General features: G+C 44.1%; 1 protein-coding gene and 1 long non-coding RNA gene across 4 annotated transcripts in view; both read right to left on the bottom strand.

The window, feature by feature from the left end:
• Positions 1 to 18,365, bottom strand: part of LOC134403317 (uncharacterized) — a 387,709-nt gene that overhangs the window by 65,109 nt on the left and 304,235 nt on the right. The window lies entirely within an intron of this gene.
• Positions 1 to 18,365, bottom strand: part of LOC134403141 (flavin-containing monooxygenase 5-like) — a 149,704-nt gene that overhangs the window by 64,469 nt on the left and 66,870 nt on the right. For 2 of the 3 annotated variants that reach the window (XM_063133252.1, XM_063133260.1), the window contains exon 2: positions 8,285 to 8,455. In XM_063133252.1, the coding sequence (XP_062989322.1) occupies positions 8,285 to 8,455 (171 nt within the window). The remainder of the gene's footprint in view (positions 1 to 8,284; positions 8,456 to 18,365) is intronic. The other variant, XM_063133267.1, reaches the window with a different exon arrangement.

The raw sequence follows: 18,365 nt of genomic DNA, 5'->3' as shown, positions 1-18,365 counted from the left end.
GTTGTATTGAAAAGGGAATTTCAGCAGGTGTCATTTGTATATATGGAGAACCTGGTGAAATCCCCTCTTCATCACAACAGTGCAAGCTGCAGGAGCTATACTTGAGTAATCATACAAAAGAGGTCAGGGCAAATGACACCTGCTGAAATTCCCTTTTCTATACAACTGTTAAATGTACAGGACCCCTCTCCTCCTTTCCAAATGGCTAGGGTGACCATATTCAAAGGAGGACCTCTTTTGTATCTGATTACTCTAGTATAGCTCCTGCAGCTTGCACTGTTTTGATAAAGAGGGGATTTATTATTATTATTATTTATTTATATAGCACCATCAATGTACATGGTGCTGTACAGAGTAAAATGTAAAACCTGATTTCACCAGGTTCTCCATATATACAAATGATACCTGCTGAAATTCCCTTTTCTATGCAACTGTTAAATGTACAGGAGCCCTCTTACACTTTTCCACCAAGTACACTTTTCCACCAAGCACCAAAAAGCAGGGAAATTGGGAGTTAAGGCTCATCAGCCTTAACGCCACATCCTCCCTAAGGAGGCAGAAAGTACCAGTGAAATTCTCATTCTGCCAAAGCAGATAAACCATGAGGACAGGATGGAGAATAGGATATGCAGAGGTGACTGTGGGGTTGTGGAAAACTGATGACGAACAACTTAGAGCCACCTACTTCTTTAAATATATAGAATTAAATATATAGAATATTAAATTAAATATATAGAATATTAAAATATGAAAAGGTAGTGGAGAAGATGGGGAGAGAGTTACAAGAGATATGGGAAATTAATGAGAATGGGGAATGCCCCCCACTAATATTGTGGGACACAATGAAGGCAGTAGCTAGGGGGATCTGTATTAGAGAAACTTGTAAATTAAGGAGACAACAAGAGGAAATACAGAAAAAATTGGATGAAGTTAAAAAGTTGGAGGGAGAGTATTTGCAAAGTAGAAATAAACAAATGTTAATAAAACTACAAGCAAAACAGAAAGAATTAGAAAATAGAAATCTAGAGGAAGTACAGAGGAATTTGGTTTATTTAAAAAGGGAGTATTCTGAAAATAGTAATAGGAATTCTAAGGTGTTGGCCAAGGCCACACAGATGAAAAAGGCAAAGAACTCAATAGGGATAATTAAAGATAAAGTGGGGAAGCCATGCAACACGATGAAATAAAAAATAAAAAATTTCCAAGAATTTTATCAGGATTTGTATAAGAAAAGTGTCACACTGAAGGCAAGAATGGGAAGCTATATAGGAAAGCATATAAAGACAAGGTTGAAAAGGGAGGATAAAGATTTAATGGAAGGCTATATTACTCAAAGAGAAATAGAAGAAGTCATAGATAAATTAAAAGGGGGGAAATCCCCCGGTACAAATGGATTGGGATCGGAGTATTATAAAACATTTTAAAAAATACTATTGTTGAAATTAATGAAATTATATAATGGAATAATAGAATGAGATAAGATTCCACCATCGTGGGAACAGTCAATAATTATATTAATTCCAAAGCTGGATAAGGACTTGACAGTTCCAGATTCATATAGACCTATCTCATTAATAAATCAAGATGCCAAAATTTTATCAGCTATAATGGCAAAGCAAATGAACACATTTATAGGTAACTATATTGGGAAGGATCAGTGTGGTTTTGTAGCACGAAGACAAATGCATAATTTGGTGGGAAGGGTTCTAAATATAATACAGGAGATAAAAATGGGAAAGCTGAGAGCAGGAATAATAGCTTTAGATATATTCAAAGCTTTTGATTGTGTGAGTTGGCCAGCATTAAAGACGATAATAGAAAAGATGGGATTTGGGGAAAGATTTAAAGGTTTAATAGAACAATTATACTTGCGAAACTTAGCTTCAGTAGTGGTAAATGATGGAGTGGCAGAAAAAATACAACTAGCCCAAGGAACAAGACAAGGTTGCCCACTTTCACCAGTTTTATTTGTATTGGTTATAGAACTATTGGCGAACGTGATAAGGGAAGATGACATTATTGAGGGAATAGGTAGGAAGGAGGAAATCAAAATAAATATGTTTGCAGATGATACAGTATTAACAATTAAGAATCCATTAAAGAAAATGGATAGAATGGGATTTGGGGAATCTGAGGGAATTTGAGGAGGTGATGGGATTAAAAATAAGCTGGACAAAGTCAGAGATGATGTTGTTTAGTTATAGTAAAAAAGAGGAGAGAGTAAAGAGAAAAATATGAAAGTCAAAGAAATAATAAAATATCTAGGAATTAAGCTTACTACGGATTTAGAGGATTTAGAAAAGGAAAACTTAAACAGTTTGAAACAAGAAGTTATGAGTAAATTAGAAAAATATAAAAGGATAAATTTGTCTTGGCTTGGAAGAATAGCCCTTATAAAAATGAGGATTTTACCAAAAGTATTTTTTTTATTTAGAATGATGCCTATAAGAATATCAGAAAAAGAATTTAAAAGTTGGCAAAGTATAGTAAATAACTTTTGTAATGGAGATAGAAAGGCCAGACTTAATTTAAAAAGTTGGTATGTAATGCAGAAAAAAGGGCTAGGGCTCCCAAACCTAAAGCTATATCACGTAGCTAATAGGTTGAGACATGTAGTAGAAAGTATGATAGGAATAGGAGATTTAAGTTGGTTGGAGGATAGAAAGGGAGAGGATATAGAATGGAAATTAGAAAATATATATTTTTAGAGATTATGCAAAGAAATGGGGGGAAGAAATAGAGAACCCCCTTTTGAAAAATCACTGGGAAATATGGCAATTATATAAAAAAGACTTACTTCCGAGTATTTCCCCAATATCACCAGTGATAATGATGAGGAACTTTCCGGAAAACTTAAAAAAAGAGTTGGGAAAAAGTTTAAAAGAAAGAAAGGTAATGAAGTTAAAAGATTGGTTAGAAAGGATGAAAACAAGGGAAAAAATAAAGGAGAGACTAAAAGAGGGAAATATATCGTGGTTAAACTATATTCAATTAGAACAGTGGACGAAGAAATGGTTACATGATAATGGAGTGTGTAGAAGAATTACGAAGTTTGAGGAGTTGATTTTAAAAAAAGAAAATGAGAAAAGGGAAAACAAATCAATAAAAGGTTTAACGAGTGAAATATATAGAATATTAGAGGAAAAGGGAGAGTCGGAAAGTGTAGGCAAGATGGTATGGGAAATTGATTTGAAGGAACAAATAGGGCAACAGAGTTGGAAAGGGATATGGAAACAACGAGTGTTGAGAAATATGTCTGTGAGGATAAAAGAAAATTATTACAAGCTTGTCTGGAGGTTTTACCTAACCCCTGAGAAACTAAATTAAATAAATGAGATGAATTCAACAATATGTTGGAGAGGTTGTCAAGAGAAAGGATCGTATTTACATATGTGGTGAGAATGTGAATTTGTACAAAAATTACGGGAAATGGTGTTTAAAGAGATAAAAGAAATTATAGGAATGGAGATTCAAGAGACACCTATTGTAGCATTATTATCAGCTTATGGAGAATTGAATTGTAAACAAGAGACAAAAGAATTGATAACGAACTTGTTAACAGCCACAAGACTAATGATATCCAGGAACTGGAAGATTCAAGGGGATTATCATATAGAAGATTGGTATAAAGTAATATGGGATATTGCTATTAATGATCAATTAACATGTAACATGAAAGTTAGAAGAGGAATGATAAAAATGAATGATTTTGAAGGAATATGGAAACAGTTCTTGGAATTTGTATTATTAAAGGGGAGAGGGAAAACACCTCCAGAGGAAGTAATGAGGTTTTGGAAATATGAATAAGATCCCGTGGTTGTGGGGAGCACACTTTTGTTAATTATGATTATGTTAAATGGAATTAATTTAGAATATATGTTTATTAAATTGTTTACTTTATATTATTGTGTATTATGGGGTATTGTTTTATATTGTATTGTTGTATTGTTTGGATGTTTAAAAAAGTACTTTTAAAAAAAGGAATGGAACAGTGATGTTATTGTGCACAGCGAAAAAACTGGACAAAAATAAAACGGAAGAGGAGGGGGAAACGGCAAGAGCACCAGGCATGCTGAGAGTGTGTTAAAATACTGGTGTCATGGAGCTCTTATTCTGAATCCACTGAATGCTTTGCAAGTTTTGACTATTTGTAGAATGCTCTACCAAGTCAATTTCTCCAATTAATTAGCATGTATCTTAAATTCTTGACAGTGTTTCAAAAAATTGGGGGCTTGGATTCCCCCTTCCCCTGATTTTCCTGACAGGGCACTTTTACATGGCCAATGCAAGTGATCGACATAAATCTGCATTGGCCATTTAAAGGGCTGCTCTTTTTTGTTTCCCTTTTGTTTTCCCAGTGCAATGCTGGAGCACAGCAGTGGGAAAATGGATACCAGTTTTCTGGCCTTTGCAAAATGTAGGGTACAAGCAGGGCGGGGAGTCCAGGAACACAGAGGAGTGCAATTTCCTCATGCGCACACATGGGAAAAATTAGAAGGAAATGCAGGAAAGCTTTCCAGTTCTGTTTTTACACAAAAACAGGACTGGGAACATTAAAAAAGGGCAGGGGATGCGAACCCATTGCAATTGAATCAGTTGGGAAGGCAAATATGGGCAACAGCTTGTGCTCGCTCCCAATTTGCCATCGTGCCCAGCTAGGCAAGAGCGGCAGGGGTTTCTGCTGCTCTTGCCGCATAGCACTCTAGCTGGCCAAATTAACCCACGATGATCACCAGATGACATTTTAACCAACAATGATTTAAATAACCCACTCTGCAGACTGTGGCTGCATTCGGACAACACAGTAATCAATGGTGGGTTAATAGTAAACTCCACGGTTGATTATCAAGGGGGTACTTCCCACACAACATGATTATAATCAACTGTGGTGCAGAGTAAGGTGCAACATTAAGTTGACTATTAGTCAACAGTGTGTTTGATTGATACATTCCTCGCCTTCTCTTCCCCCCTCAGTCCTCCTGCTGCTATCCCATCAGCCATTGCAAGTTCTGCCAGCTGGACTAGAGCGGCAATCGCTGCTTTGGTCACTCTTGCCAGGGGACTCTGTAGTCAACGAAAATAACCAACTGTTATAGTCAATGTTGCCCGACACATGACACAATAACCAACGGTTGTTCAAATAATCAACCCTGCACAGTGTTGTTTATTTGCATTGGTTATTTCAGCCAAATAACCAACTGTGGTGTGAAAAAGTCCTGACAGATAACACAAAACCAACTACTGAGTATTTAAACCACCGTTGACTATTTAACTCACTGTTGGTTATCAAGTTGTCTAAACCCACTCATGGTGTTATTAGAATGGGTTATTTTGGCCAGATAAGCCACTGTGGATTAAAAAAATTCTGGTGCCAACACAATAATTCAGGATGCATTAAATAACAATCATGGCTTTTTAAACCCATTGTAGGTTATCGAGACGTCCAAACCCAGACACAGTGATGCTTTGGAACCAGAGGAAGGTCTCACATTAAGGACTGCAGGGCAGGAGTTTCTAGACTAGTATACAGAGGGTATTTATGTATATACTGCCCAATAGCCGAAGGGTACAGACTTTCACTTGTGCATTTCAATGGAAAGTTTTGATAGGAACTTTGACCGTAGCTAGACCTAAGGTTTATCCCGGGATTGTCCTGGGGTCAAACCTGTTCATCTAAGTGCCACACAGGGCATCCAGCACTCAGGCAGGGGCGAACCTGGGATGATTCTGGGATAAACCTTAGGTCTAGCTATGGCCTTTGTCCTAGGGCCTTGCTAGACCTGCCGGATAAGCCGGCAGGGAGGAGGGGCGACGGCGCACTAGAGCTAGCGTGCGCCGTCGCCGGCTTCTACACGCACGATGCGACGGGGCAACAGGAAGCCCCGTAGCGTCGGCCATTTTTTTAAAAAAAGGGGCCATGTGCGCCGGAGAGCCGCCAGACAAGGTAAGTGGGTTTTTTTAAAAAAAATTAAGCCCCCCCTGCTCCCCCTGCCCCTGATCCCCCCATAATTCCAGACTTAATCTGGTTTGCCTGAGAAAGCTCTGGACCTTGAAACCTTGGCCTTGTCGTGTTTCTGCTATACCGGTTGGACTACGGACTTCTTGGACTCTGTGACTCTCTCCTGCCCTTTGGAACTCGGACTGGCTTTGTGGACTTTCGTGACCCTCTCTCCCGGACCCTTTATGACAACTGGATGGATTTATGGACTGGCTTTGACTTCGGCGTAAGCACAGAAAGACTGTTCTGTTTCTTTATGTTTTGAACTGTGTGAGAAATACAAATTAAGTGTTATCTCTTCAGTTGGTGTGTTTGCTGGTACCTGGTGGTCTTCCCAGTCTGGGCACACAGCCCATGTAGATAAGTTAAAAAGTTGCTGGTTGCAAAGCCGCTTCCTCAGGACAGAATTAAGTCTGACCAACGATAACCAGCACTTTTTGCTGTTAAGTAAAGTAATAATGGAAAACCTTCTTGAACAGCAGAATCAATTAGCTGCCCAAGTGACCCAACTCACCCAATTAGTAATCACGCTCCAAGCTCAAGTGAATCAGGCAACTACTGCGGCTTCTCAGCCTCCGCCGCTGCCTCCTCGTAGGAGTAAATGTTTTGCAGCAATGCCAGAGAGATTTTCAGGAGAAAGGGGAATGCTGGACAGTTTCATTGCAACCTGCAAGCTGCATTTCAAAGTCAGACCTGAGGATTTTGCTACAGATGGGCATAAAGTAGCCTTTATTGTTTCCTTGCTGTCTGGGTCTGCGAGCAAATGGGTTATGCCTTATCTCAACCAGGATAGCCCTTTGCTTAGCAATTTAGACGATTTTCTTAAGGAAATGGCAGCCATCTGGGGAGACCCTGTGAAAGCAGAGACAGCTGAGCACTGCATTAGAGAGTTGCGTCAGGGAAAGGGGTCTGTGGCAGAATATGCTACTCACTTTCGTCTCCTTGCGCAAGACCTGACCTGGAACGACAGTGCGCTCCAGTCCCAGTTTCGTTATGGCCTCGCTGAGGAGCTATTGGATGAATTGGCTCGCTCAGCCCCACCTACGTCACTTGCTTTGCTCATAGAACAGGCTACCCGGATGGACGCTCGGCTGTCGGCTCGTCGTTTGGCGCGGAGAGGAGCAACAGGGTGGAAGGTGGAGCCAGTGGTGGAATCATCATCAGCACCTGCGGTCGTGGTCTCTCCCTGTACTGGAGAGGAGCCCATGCAGCTGAGAGCTGTGCGAGCACGCCTCTCTGTGGCAGAAAAGCAGCGAAGGAGAGCAGCAGGCTTGTGTTTATATTGTGGGCTTGGGGGGCATTTTGCTCGAGTATGCCCTGCCAAGGGACAGAAGGAGTCTATGTCGGGAAACGGGACTCCCCAGGCTTAGGAGGGGTCGCTAGCCTGGGAATTTTGGGGGCAGAGGCGGGTTTGCCTCATGCAGAATCCAGAAAAGACCCTCTCTTGGTCTCAGCAACTCTGTCATAGAAGCATGCTCAGGGGTGTTCAGTTGGAGTTATGATTGACTCTGGAGCATCCAGCAATTTCATGGACTGGGCATTTGCTTGTCAACACAACATCTCACTAGAGCCGCTATCCCCGGCTGTCCTTCCCTCACCCCCATCCGCCATCCCTGGCTGTCCTTCCCTCACCCCCATCCGCCATCCCCAGCTGTCCTTCCCTCGCCCCCCCTCTCTCCTGCCGAGTCCAGCCTTCCCCCCCCCCCGCCCCTCTCCCCCCCCCCGGGATGCCCCCCCGGCCCAATGGGCACAGCGAGCAGCCTCAAAAAGCCACGGCCCCTGCTAGACGTTTTGCAGCCCCGGCCTCAGGCCGGGGCTGCAAAAAAGCCGGGCCATAAGCAAATTCGCTTATGCCGGCTTAAGGCAGGTTTCAGTGCAGCCTGACCCTGGATTCCCCTGTGCATCATCTGGATGCACATGAGGGAAACTGGGCCTCACACCGCGCTAACGCCTGGTCTAGCAAGGCCCCCAGTTTGCTAAATCTTTATTAGTTTGCTAAATCTTTACTAACTAATCTTTCCAGCCTTTTTAGCCAAGGTGCTAGTGAGGGAACACAATAAAGGATGGCAGACATCCGCTCTTTGGCAACATGTACAACTGACCTGGGATGTCAAAATAGGCACAGCATTATCCACTGAGACAGCACAAACACCGAACCTGTTCACAATATTTGGGAAGCACATAAAATGTTTTTGGATAGATTCTTCAGAGGCATCTATAGCAAAGGAGTGAGGAAACTCAGTCCATGGTCCCAATCCAGCCCTCCTGGGGCCTCATCAGGCTTACCTTGAACCTCCAGAGCCCCCCAATATCTTCACCACTTTCAAAGCAGATAGGCTCCAGATCTTCCTCCAAACAGCATTTGATGTTACAAAGTCCACAGGCACCAGCTCCTATAATTGCCACTCTCTTCTTTGCTATCGTCTTCTTTCCAGGATCAGACATGATAGAGCTGGACTGGGAGAATTAAGAGATTATTTCTTTCCACACTGTTCCACCATTTCACATTGAATAATTTAATCACAGCACATAGTTAAACAATGGAGTTCACTTCTACAAGACCTAGTGATGGCCACCAAATTGGATGGCTTTAAAAGGGGCTTGGACAAATTCATGGAGGATAAGGCTATCATTGGCTGCTAGTACTGATGGCTATGATGGCTCCAGCCTATGAACACCAGTTAGTGGGGAACATGGATGGGAGAGTGCTGTTGCATTCATGTCCTGCTTATGGGTTTCCTGTGACCACTGTGCAAACAGAATGCTAGACATTCTTATGTTCTTCATCAAAACCAAAATATCGCCATAGCTTTGTTTTTCATATTCTCTATGATCACATCACATCCAAAGCACAACCCTGCTTCATTCTCCTTCTTATTGCCAATTGCAATAGTAGTAATGATCACACAACCTAATAAGTTAAACTGTCTACAGACACAAAGACAGAAATAAGAACAAAGAATTTTGATTCTGAAGAATCAAGTAATTTTCGTTTGTGGATATGACAGATGGCATAATATGGACTGATTTACATATTTCTGTTACTTCAGGTCATGGACCAATCTCTTCATTGGCTTCCAATTCACTTCAGAATCCAATATAAACTTCTCCTGTTAACCTTCAAAGCTTTTCGCGGTCTAGCTCCTTCCTATCTCTCCTCTCTCATCTCACACTATTGCCCCGCTCGTGCTCTTCGCTCCTCTGATGCCATGTTTCTCGCCTGCCCAAGGGCCTCTACTTCCCTTGCTCGGCTTCGTCCATTTTCGTCTGCTGCCCCTTACGCCTGGAACGCTCTTCCAGAACATTTGAGAACTACAAGTTCAACCACAGCTTTTAAAGCACAACTAAAAACTTTTCTTTTTCCTAAAGCTTTTAAAACTTGATGTTGTGCAGACTTCTACTGTTACTTTCTACTGTTAGTTTTTCCCTACCCAGTGCCTGCTTACCCTACCCTGTACCTGTTTGCATTCTCTTCCCCTCCTTATTGTTTTACTATGATTTTATTAGATTGTAAGCCTATGCGGCAGGGTCTTGCTATTTACTGTTTTACTCTGTACAGCACCATGTACATTGATGGTGCTATATAAATAAATAATAATAATAATAATAATGGAATAGCTGGCTGGGGCATGCTGGGAGTTGTAGGATATTTTCTTTCTGAACATGCATAGGATCGTGCCCTAAAATAGTTATTTTTCTATTAAGATGAGAAGAGTGAATGAGCGAGCGAGCGAGAGAACATATGATTGTTTTATTTCTTGCAGTGCATCCTGAGTGAGTCTTTGGGCATGTCTAGACCTAAGGATTGGAGGGGGAGGATCTCACGATATGGTGATCGTGAGTTCCTCCCCCTCAGTCTACATGCAGCGTGCGACGTCCTGAGAGGAGGAGGATGTCGCACCCACCATTTTGTTTTGCTTTTTATTATCAAAAATGAGTGCATGAGAGCTAGATCGCTAAAGGTAGGTTTCTAAAAAAAAAAAAAAAAAAAAAAAAACAAAAGAAACACCTCCCGCTGCCCCATGCCCGGTTCCCGGCTCCTTGGCAGCCTCACATCATCCCGAGATCACGGGAAAAGTTGGGATAAAAGTGTAGGGCAATATCCTGGGGAAAGAGAGGGATCATCCCTGTGAGTCATATGGACACCAGGATATCCCATCATCTAGACATGCCCTTTGACTGGGTTCAGAAGTCACAATAATCCACAATGGGTTTATTAAGCTTAATTAACCCAACATGGGTTATCGTGTCATCTGGTGGGTTATTTTTAACCCATGATGGCTTCCTTGGCCAAAATAACCCACTCTGATAACCCATAGTTTGCAGAAAGGGTTATTTAACCCATCGTGGGTTATTGTTTGTGTGGCGGTCACTGTGGGTTATTTTGGCTGGCTACAGAGCTGTGTGACAAGAGCAGTCAAAACAGTTGCCTCTCTGCTCTTTGCTTGCTTAGTGATTAGGAACATGTTAAAGGGATCAAGCCTGCAGTGTAGAAGATGCAGGCAAATGTCCAAGGTGTTATAGGTACGGTGACCATATGAAAAGCAGGGCTCCTGCAGCTTTAACTGTTGTGATGAAGAGAGAATTTCACCAGGTGCTGCATACATACAAATGACACCTGCTGATATTCCCTTTTCTATGCAACTATTCAAGATACAGGAGCCCTGTACTCCTTTTCATGTGGTCACCCCAGTTATAGTCATCTCCTATTTTTTGGTGCACCCAGGATTTTCACTGTTTTCACAGTTCACACACAGTTTTCACAGTGCATCGGGTGCCTCCTTAGTAGAAGGAGCAGGGTATGAGGTTTGGTGCAGATCCTGCAAACCACAGGGTGTTATAGGCAGTCCTCCTTTTTAGTGCACTTGGAATTTTCACTCCTCTGGAGTAAATGTGCAGGAGTTTGATGGTGGATTGGATGCCTTCCAACTAGGAGGGGTTTCAGTCGCAATCCTGGAAACCACCCAAGGGCATCTCCCTCTTTTGGGGGGCGCTTGGGATTATCACTCCTCTGGAGTAGATGTGCAGGAGTTTGGTGGTGGATTGGGTGCCTCCTGACTAGGAAAGGCTGTGTGTGATGTTTGGTCCTGATCCTGCAAACCCCCAGAGTTTACTAGCTGCTTCCCCGTTTTTGGGGCACTCAGGATTTTCCCTCCTTAATGAATTATTGTGCAGGGATGGCAGATCAGGTACCACCTGACTTGGGTAGGCTGTGTATGTAGATTTGTCCTGATCCTGCAAACCTCCAGCGCCATAGAGGTGAAATAGTGCCACAGTTCAGGCAAAAGGACTGCAGCAGGACAGGCGGCAGGGGGATAAGTCAAATTACACATTGTACCTTAATAAGCTACTCACAGTAGGTTATTAGCCTGATCATGTGGTGGTGGATCGTGGGCTATTGAAAAAATGAGCTACAGTGAGTAGCTTATTAACCTATCATGGGCTATTGTAACATTTGAATGCAGCCTTTGCCTTATTTTAATCCCTCCCTTTTCCAAATATTTCCTTTTTTGGTTTTCTGTGATGCTCTTAGTCTGAGAATGGTAATACTAACGATGATGATAGTAATAATAACAATGAAAAATAAGACGTTGAGGTTCACACATAACCCTAACCCATCCTTTATTTAATCCATGGTTAACCCCTGGCTTGTTACCCTACCTGGAGTTTGTCTGGCAGATGATCAACCAAACAATGGTTTGTTTTCTAAATCCCTGGGTTGCTTGTTTCCCACCTCCTTCACTTGTTCCCTCTCTATATTCCAAATGCCTTTGCAACACTGTAGTACTGACCTGTAGAGCAGCTGGGTGATTATTATTTTTTACCACTCTTGCCTGCCACCTCTATAGCCTGGTGAAACAATCCATGAACAACCCACAGTTTTGGGTTCACATATAATAACAACCCATGGTTTAAACAAACCAAGTGCATTCACAACTCAGCAATAAACCATGTGTGCTGTTCCTGAGTTGTTCAGTGTTAACAAACTATGGTTTGTTAATGCAGCTGGGAACTGTACATTCCAAGTGTGACTACACTATTCATTTGTATAAGGACATTATGATTTTGGATTTTTATTTTTATTTTCAACCCCTATCTTATTTATCCCTAACATAGAATTGCTTCTCCCCCACCCCAACTGCTGCACACTGGGCTGTTTTCTTTGAGCAATCCTCCATGATACTAATATTTCTTTCCTTGTTAGTTTGGATCCCATCAGTTTATTTGTGAAGTTAGTATTTCCGTCCAAATGTGCATCACTTTACACAGTTATAATGAAGCAAATATGCCACTTCGTTGCCCACTCATCCAGTTTTGAATGATCTTTTGGAGCTCTTCACAGGTTGGACTCGATGGCTTGTAGGCCCCTTCCAACTCTGCTATTCTCTGATTCTATGAAAACCTATTGCATATTCATTAAAAAAGAGAAATGATTGTAGGAATCAGAGTGTTGTATGTGTGGATACATGGAAGGAAGCAGTTTTGGGAAACACCAGCAGTTAATTGTAACAAAGTGCAGTGACGATTTTGAAATCAGCTTTGCACATTACACAGCATTAAGTAAAGTTTTTTCCATACTTTTCTCTCCATTATTGGAGCAGCAAATTTAAGGATGCACAGCTGTGTGTCCTTAGTTAAGGTTCGACGGGGGTGGGGAGCATTCTATCATTAAAAAGTGATAATTGGGTTGGTTATTCTAACATTCATAAAATCAAGATGTACATGTGCTAGAAAGAAATGCCTATTTTACATAACTGGAAATTTCCTGGAAGTTTGGTTAAGATTGAGGGAGAAAGGGCTGTTAACAGGAAAACAACAACAACAACTCGGTCACACAAAAGTGTTTCCAAAAAAGTATTGGCAACCATTTGTGCCTGCCTCTGGCTGGGTCAGGATGGCCACCACATATTAACCATTTCTTTCTACTCTACTAGGTGGAATGGAATTTCAATGACTGCCATGACTGGAATATAGCAACTGAAGGATATAACTTGTTCAAAAAGAACAGAAGAAATAGAAAGGGAGGTGGAGTTGCACTATATGTTAAAAATACCTATCCCTGCACAGAAATACAGGAGGATGAGCCTGGGAACCCCATCGAGAGCATCTGGATTAAAATAAATGGGGCAAGGAATAAAAAGAACATGATAATCGGAGTCTACTACCGACCACCCAATAAAGGAGAAGATGAGGATGAAACTTTTGAGAAACAAATTGCCAGTGTTTCAAGGAAGTGTGATGTAGTAGTGATGGGGGACTTCAATTACGCTGATATCTGTTGGGAGACAAATACTGCCAAAAGTGGCCCTTCCAAGAAATTCCTGACATGTGTGGGTGATAACTTTCTCCTACAGAAAGTGGAGGAAGGAACCAGAGGATCGGCAATCCTTGACTTGTTATTGACCAATAGGGATGACTTAGTGGATAAAGTGGCAGTTACGGGAACTCTGGGGGAAAGTGACCACGTCATACTTGAATTCTTGATTATGAAGGAGACAAAAGTTGAGTGTAGCCATACATGTACTCTGGATTTTAGCAAAGCTGATTTTAATAAACTCAGAACTATGATAAGTAAGGTCCCGTGGCAAATGAGCCTAATGAGAAAAGGAGTGCAGGATGGGTGGGAGTATTTAAAAAAGGAAATTTTAAAGGCACAGTTACAAACAATTCCAACAAGGAGAAAAGATAGAAGACAACAGAGGAAACCAATGTGGCTCCACAAAAAGCTTAGAGATGACCTGAAAACAAAAAGGGATACATATAGGAAGTGGAAGGAAGGCCAGGCTACAAAAGAAGAGTACAGACAAGTGGCGCAGAAGTGCCGAAATGGCGTCAGGAAGGCTAAAGGAAGGGTGTGCTTGCTGCTTGCAGTGGGGAGAGAAGATCATGGGGCTGCAGGAGGCTGGGCTCTGCAGTCTCTTTCCCCCAGCTGCTGAACATCTGCTGACTAGTGCCCCGCCTTGCTTCCAGGTAAAGCTCCAGCCGGCCAGGGGAAGATGGGGTGTGCTTGCTGCTTGCAGTGGGGAGAGAAGATCTTGGGGCTGCAGGAGCCTGGGCTCTGCAGTCTCTTTCCCCCAGCTGCTGAACATCTGCTGACTAGTGCCCCGCCTTGCTTCCAGGTAAAGCTCCAGCCGGCCAGAGGCAGCGCCTCGGCGACGCGCAGAGTGGTGCCGCACTTTGCGTCGCACAGAGGAGCCACCCTGTTTTGAAGAACACCAGCCAACCAGCAACCAACAGCAATTTTTCAAAAAACTTTTAATCAATTTTTAAATAATTTTTAATATGTGCCTGGGGAGCTCTGGGGAATATGGGGGTGCCTGCATAACTGTGGTCACGGGTAGGGGGAGGTATGGTGCTGGGGGAGGAACAGGCCAGATGAGGAGAAGAGGGGACAGATTCCTTACAGCTATCCCCTCTTCTAGTCCTTCCCCCAACCAGATGGTTCCTGGCGGCCTTATCAGCTTGCTCTCGGGTCTGGTGGTGCTGCTGCTGAATGCCAGGTCAGTCCAAAACAAAATATCTCTCATCCATGATCTGATTGTGGATGAGGGGGCTGACCTGGTATGCATCACTGAGACCTGGGTGGGGGAACTGGGAGGGGTTGCTCTCACCCAGCTCTGCCCTCCTGGGTACTCGGTGCAGCACCAGCACAGACTCGAGGGCCGGGGAGGGGGCGTTGCCGTGGTCTATAGGAATACAATCTCCCTCTCTAGGCTTCCTGTTCAGTCGAGTGCTGATCTTGAGTGTCTGTACTGTGTGTTGGGTACTCGAGACAGATTAGGGATTCTGCTGGTGTACCGTCCACCCCGCTGCCCAACAGTCTCCCTGCCTGAGCTGACGGAGGTTGTCTCGGACCTGGTGTTGAGGACCCTCAGGATGGTGGTTCTGGGGGATCTCAACTTCCATGCCGAGGCTGCTGTCTCTGGAGCGGCTCAGGACTTCATGGCTGCCATGACAACCATGGGACTGTCTCAACATGTCATCGGCCCAACACACGCAAAGGGACACACGCTTGATCTGGTTTTCTCGACTGGGCAGGAGGATGGTGATCTGGAAGTGGGGGAACTAACATCTACCTCCTTGTCATGGTCAGATCACTTCCTACTGAGGTTTAGACTCTCGGCGGCCTTTCCCCTCTGCAAGGGTGGGGGGCCTATTAAAATGGTCCGCCCCCAGAGGCTAATGGACTCCGATGGATTCCAGAGGGCTCTGGGGGATTTTCCTGCTGATATGGCCAGTGCTCCTGTCGAAGCCCAGGTCGCTCTGTGGAATGCAGAGATGACTCGGGCGGTTGACACGATCGCGCCCAAGCGTCCTCTCCCTCTGAGCAGAGCCCGGTCAGCTCCTTGGTATACACCTGAGCTGAGGGCGATGAAGCAAGAGGGGAGACGGCTAGAACGCAGGTGGAGGAAGACTCGTGCTGGGTCTGATCGAACACGGGTTAGAGCTCACTATCGAGCCTACTCTGTGGCGGTGAGGGTGGCAAAGAGGCAGTTCTTTTCCACCAGCATTGCGTCTTCTCAGTGTCGTCCGGCGGAGCTTTTCCGGGTGGTTCGCGGCCTGTTACACTCTGGGCCAGGGCGAGAGATGGTGGAACCCTCGGTAGCACGCTGTGACAAATTTGCACGGCACTTTGAAGATAAAGTCGCTCAGATTCGTCATGAATTGGACGCCACACTTAATGCAGCTCCACTAGTAGAGGTGTTCAGAGCGCCGTCCGGTTCAGTTTTATTGGATGAGTTTCAGTTAGTGAGGCCCGAGGATGTGGACAAGGTGCTTGGCCAAGTCCGGTCGACCACCTGTGTGCTTGACCCTTGCCCCTCATGGCTCATTACATCAAATAAGGAGGGGATCGCCGGCTGGGTCCAGGAGGTTGTAAATGCCTCCTTGAGAGAGGGAGTGGTGCCGGCCTCTTTAAAAGAGGCGGTAATTAGACCACTCCTGAAGAAGCCTAATCTGGACCCGGAAGATGTTAACAACTACAGGCCGGTGGCTAATATCCCCTTCCTGAGCAAGGTGCTTGAGCGGGTGGTTGCAGGACAACTCCAGGCACTCTTGAATGAAACGGATTATCTAGATCCATTTCAATCGGGCTTCAGGCCTGGTTTTGGAACGGAAACTGCCTTGGTCGCCCTGTGGGATGACCTCTGTCGGGAGAGAGACAGGGGGAGTGCGACCCTGTTGGTTCTCCTGGACCTCTCAGCGGCCTTCGATACCATCGACCATGGTATCCTTCTGGATAGGTTGTCTGAGCTGGGAGTTGGAGGTACTGCGTTGCAGTGGTTCCGCTCCTACTTGGATGGCCGATTCCAGAAGGTGGTGCTGGGGGATTATTGCTCTGTGCCGTGGCACCTAAGCCATGGGGTTCCACAGGGCTCTATCTTATCCCCTATGCTGTTTAACATATACATGAAGCCGCTGGGGGAGGTTATCTGGAGATGTGGACTGAGGTGTCATCAATATGCGGATGATACCCAGCTCTACCTTTCCTTTTCATCAAACCCAGGTGAGGCAGTGGCTGTTCTGAACCAGTGCCTGGGCACGGTAATGGACTGGATGAGGGCTAATAAACTGAAACTCAATCCAGACAAGACGGAGGTACTGTTAGCGGGTGGTTCTTCTGTCCGGCAAGGTGATGTTTGCCCTGTCCTGGACGGGGTTGCACTCCCCCTAAAGGATCGGGTCCGTAGTTTGGGGGTGCTCTTCGATCCAGAACTGTCACTTGAGGCACAGGTGAACTCAGTGGCAAAGAGCACCTTTTATCAGCTCAGGCTGATATACCAGCTGCGCCCTTATCTGGACAGAGATAGCTTAGCTACAGTTATCCATGCTCTGATAACCTCTCGTTTGGATTACTGCAATGCGTTATACGTGGGGCTGCCTTTGAAAATGGTCCGGAAACTTCAACTGGTGCAAAACAGGGCAGCAAGGTTATTAACAGGGACTGTCCGGCGAGATCACATTACGCCAGTCCTTTTACAACTTCATTGGCTGCCAGTCCAGGTCCGGGCCCAATTCAAAGTGCTGGTATTAACATTTAAAGCCCTAAACGGTTTGGGGCCAGGTTATCTGAAGGAACGCCTCCTCCCATATGTACCTACCCGGACCTTAAGATCATCTACAGGGGGCCTTCTCCGTGAGCCCCTGCCAAAGGAAGTGAGGCAGGTGGCTACTAGGAGGAGGGCTTTCTCCGCTGTGGCACCCCGGTTGTGGAACGAGCTCCCCAGAGAGGTCCGCTTGGCGCCTACACTGTACTGCTTTCGTCGCCAGCTGAAGACCTTTTTATTCACTCAGTATTTTAACACTTAATTTTAACTTAAATTTAAATTTTATTGTTTTAACTCTGTATTTTAATCCTATATCAACTTTGCTGTGTGGTTTTATCCTGGTTGCGCTTTTTATACTGTATTTCGTAATTGTGTTTTAAACTGTTGGGTGTTTTACTGTGGTTTTAATTTTTGTGAACCGCCCAGAGAGCTTCGGCTATTGGGCGGTATAAAAATGTAATAAATAAATAAATAAATAAAATAAATAAAGCTCAGAATGAGCTGAGATTAGCGAGGGATGTTAAAAGCAATAAAAAGGCTTTCTTCAGATACGTGAGTAGTAAAAGACAGAGGAAAGAAATGGTGGTTCAACTGCTTAATGAGGATGGCAAATTGATAACAGATGACAAAGAAAAGGCTGAAGTGCTCAATTCCTGCTTTGCCTCAGTCTTCTCTCAAAAGAGGGTCTATGACCCCCCTGGAAAAAGTGAAGCAGAAGTTGAGGGGACAGGATTACAGTTTGAGATTGATAAACAAATGGTCAAAGAACACCTAATTTCCTTGAATGAGTTTAAATCTCCGGGGCCCGATGAACTGCATCCTAGAGTAATGAAGGAGCTAGCGGAAGAACTCTCAGAACCTTTGTCTATTGTCTTTGCAAAATCATGGAAGACGGGTGAGGTGCCGGACGACTGGAGAAGGGCTAACATTGTCCCTATCTTCAAAAAGGGCAAAAAGGAGGAACCTGGGAACTACAGACCAGTCAGTCTGACATCCATCCCTGGGAAAATTCTGGAGCAGATTATAAAGAAGTCAATCTGTAAACACCTTGAAATCAATGCAGTGATCACTAGAAGCCAAAATGGATTTGTCAAGGACAAGTCCTGTCAGACAAATTTGATCTCATTTTTTGATAAGGTAACCTCCCTTGTGGACCATGGGAACGCTGTGGATATCATATATCTTGACTTCAGCAAAGCTTTTGACAAAGTACCACATGACATTCTGATTAACAAACTAGCTAAAAGTGGGCTAGATGGAACAACTATTAGGTGGATTCACAGTTGGCTACAGAATGGGTTGTCACACAGAGTCACAAA

The sequence above is a fragment of the Elgaria multicarinata genome, chromosome 1 (genome assembly GCF_023053635.1).
Source record: "Elgaria multicarinata webbii isolate HBS135686 ecotype San Diego chromosome 1, rElgMul1.1.pri, whole genome shotgun sequence".
Lineage (NCBI taxonomy): Eukaryota > Metazoa > Chordata > Lepidosauria > Squamata > Anguidae > Elgaria > Elgaria multicarinata.
This window is presented reverse-complemented; position numbering and strand designations above follow the sequence as displayed.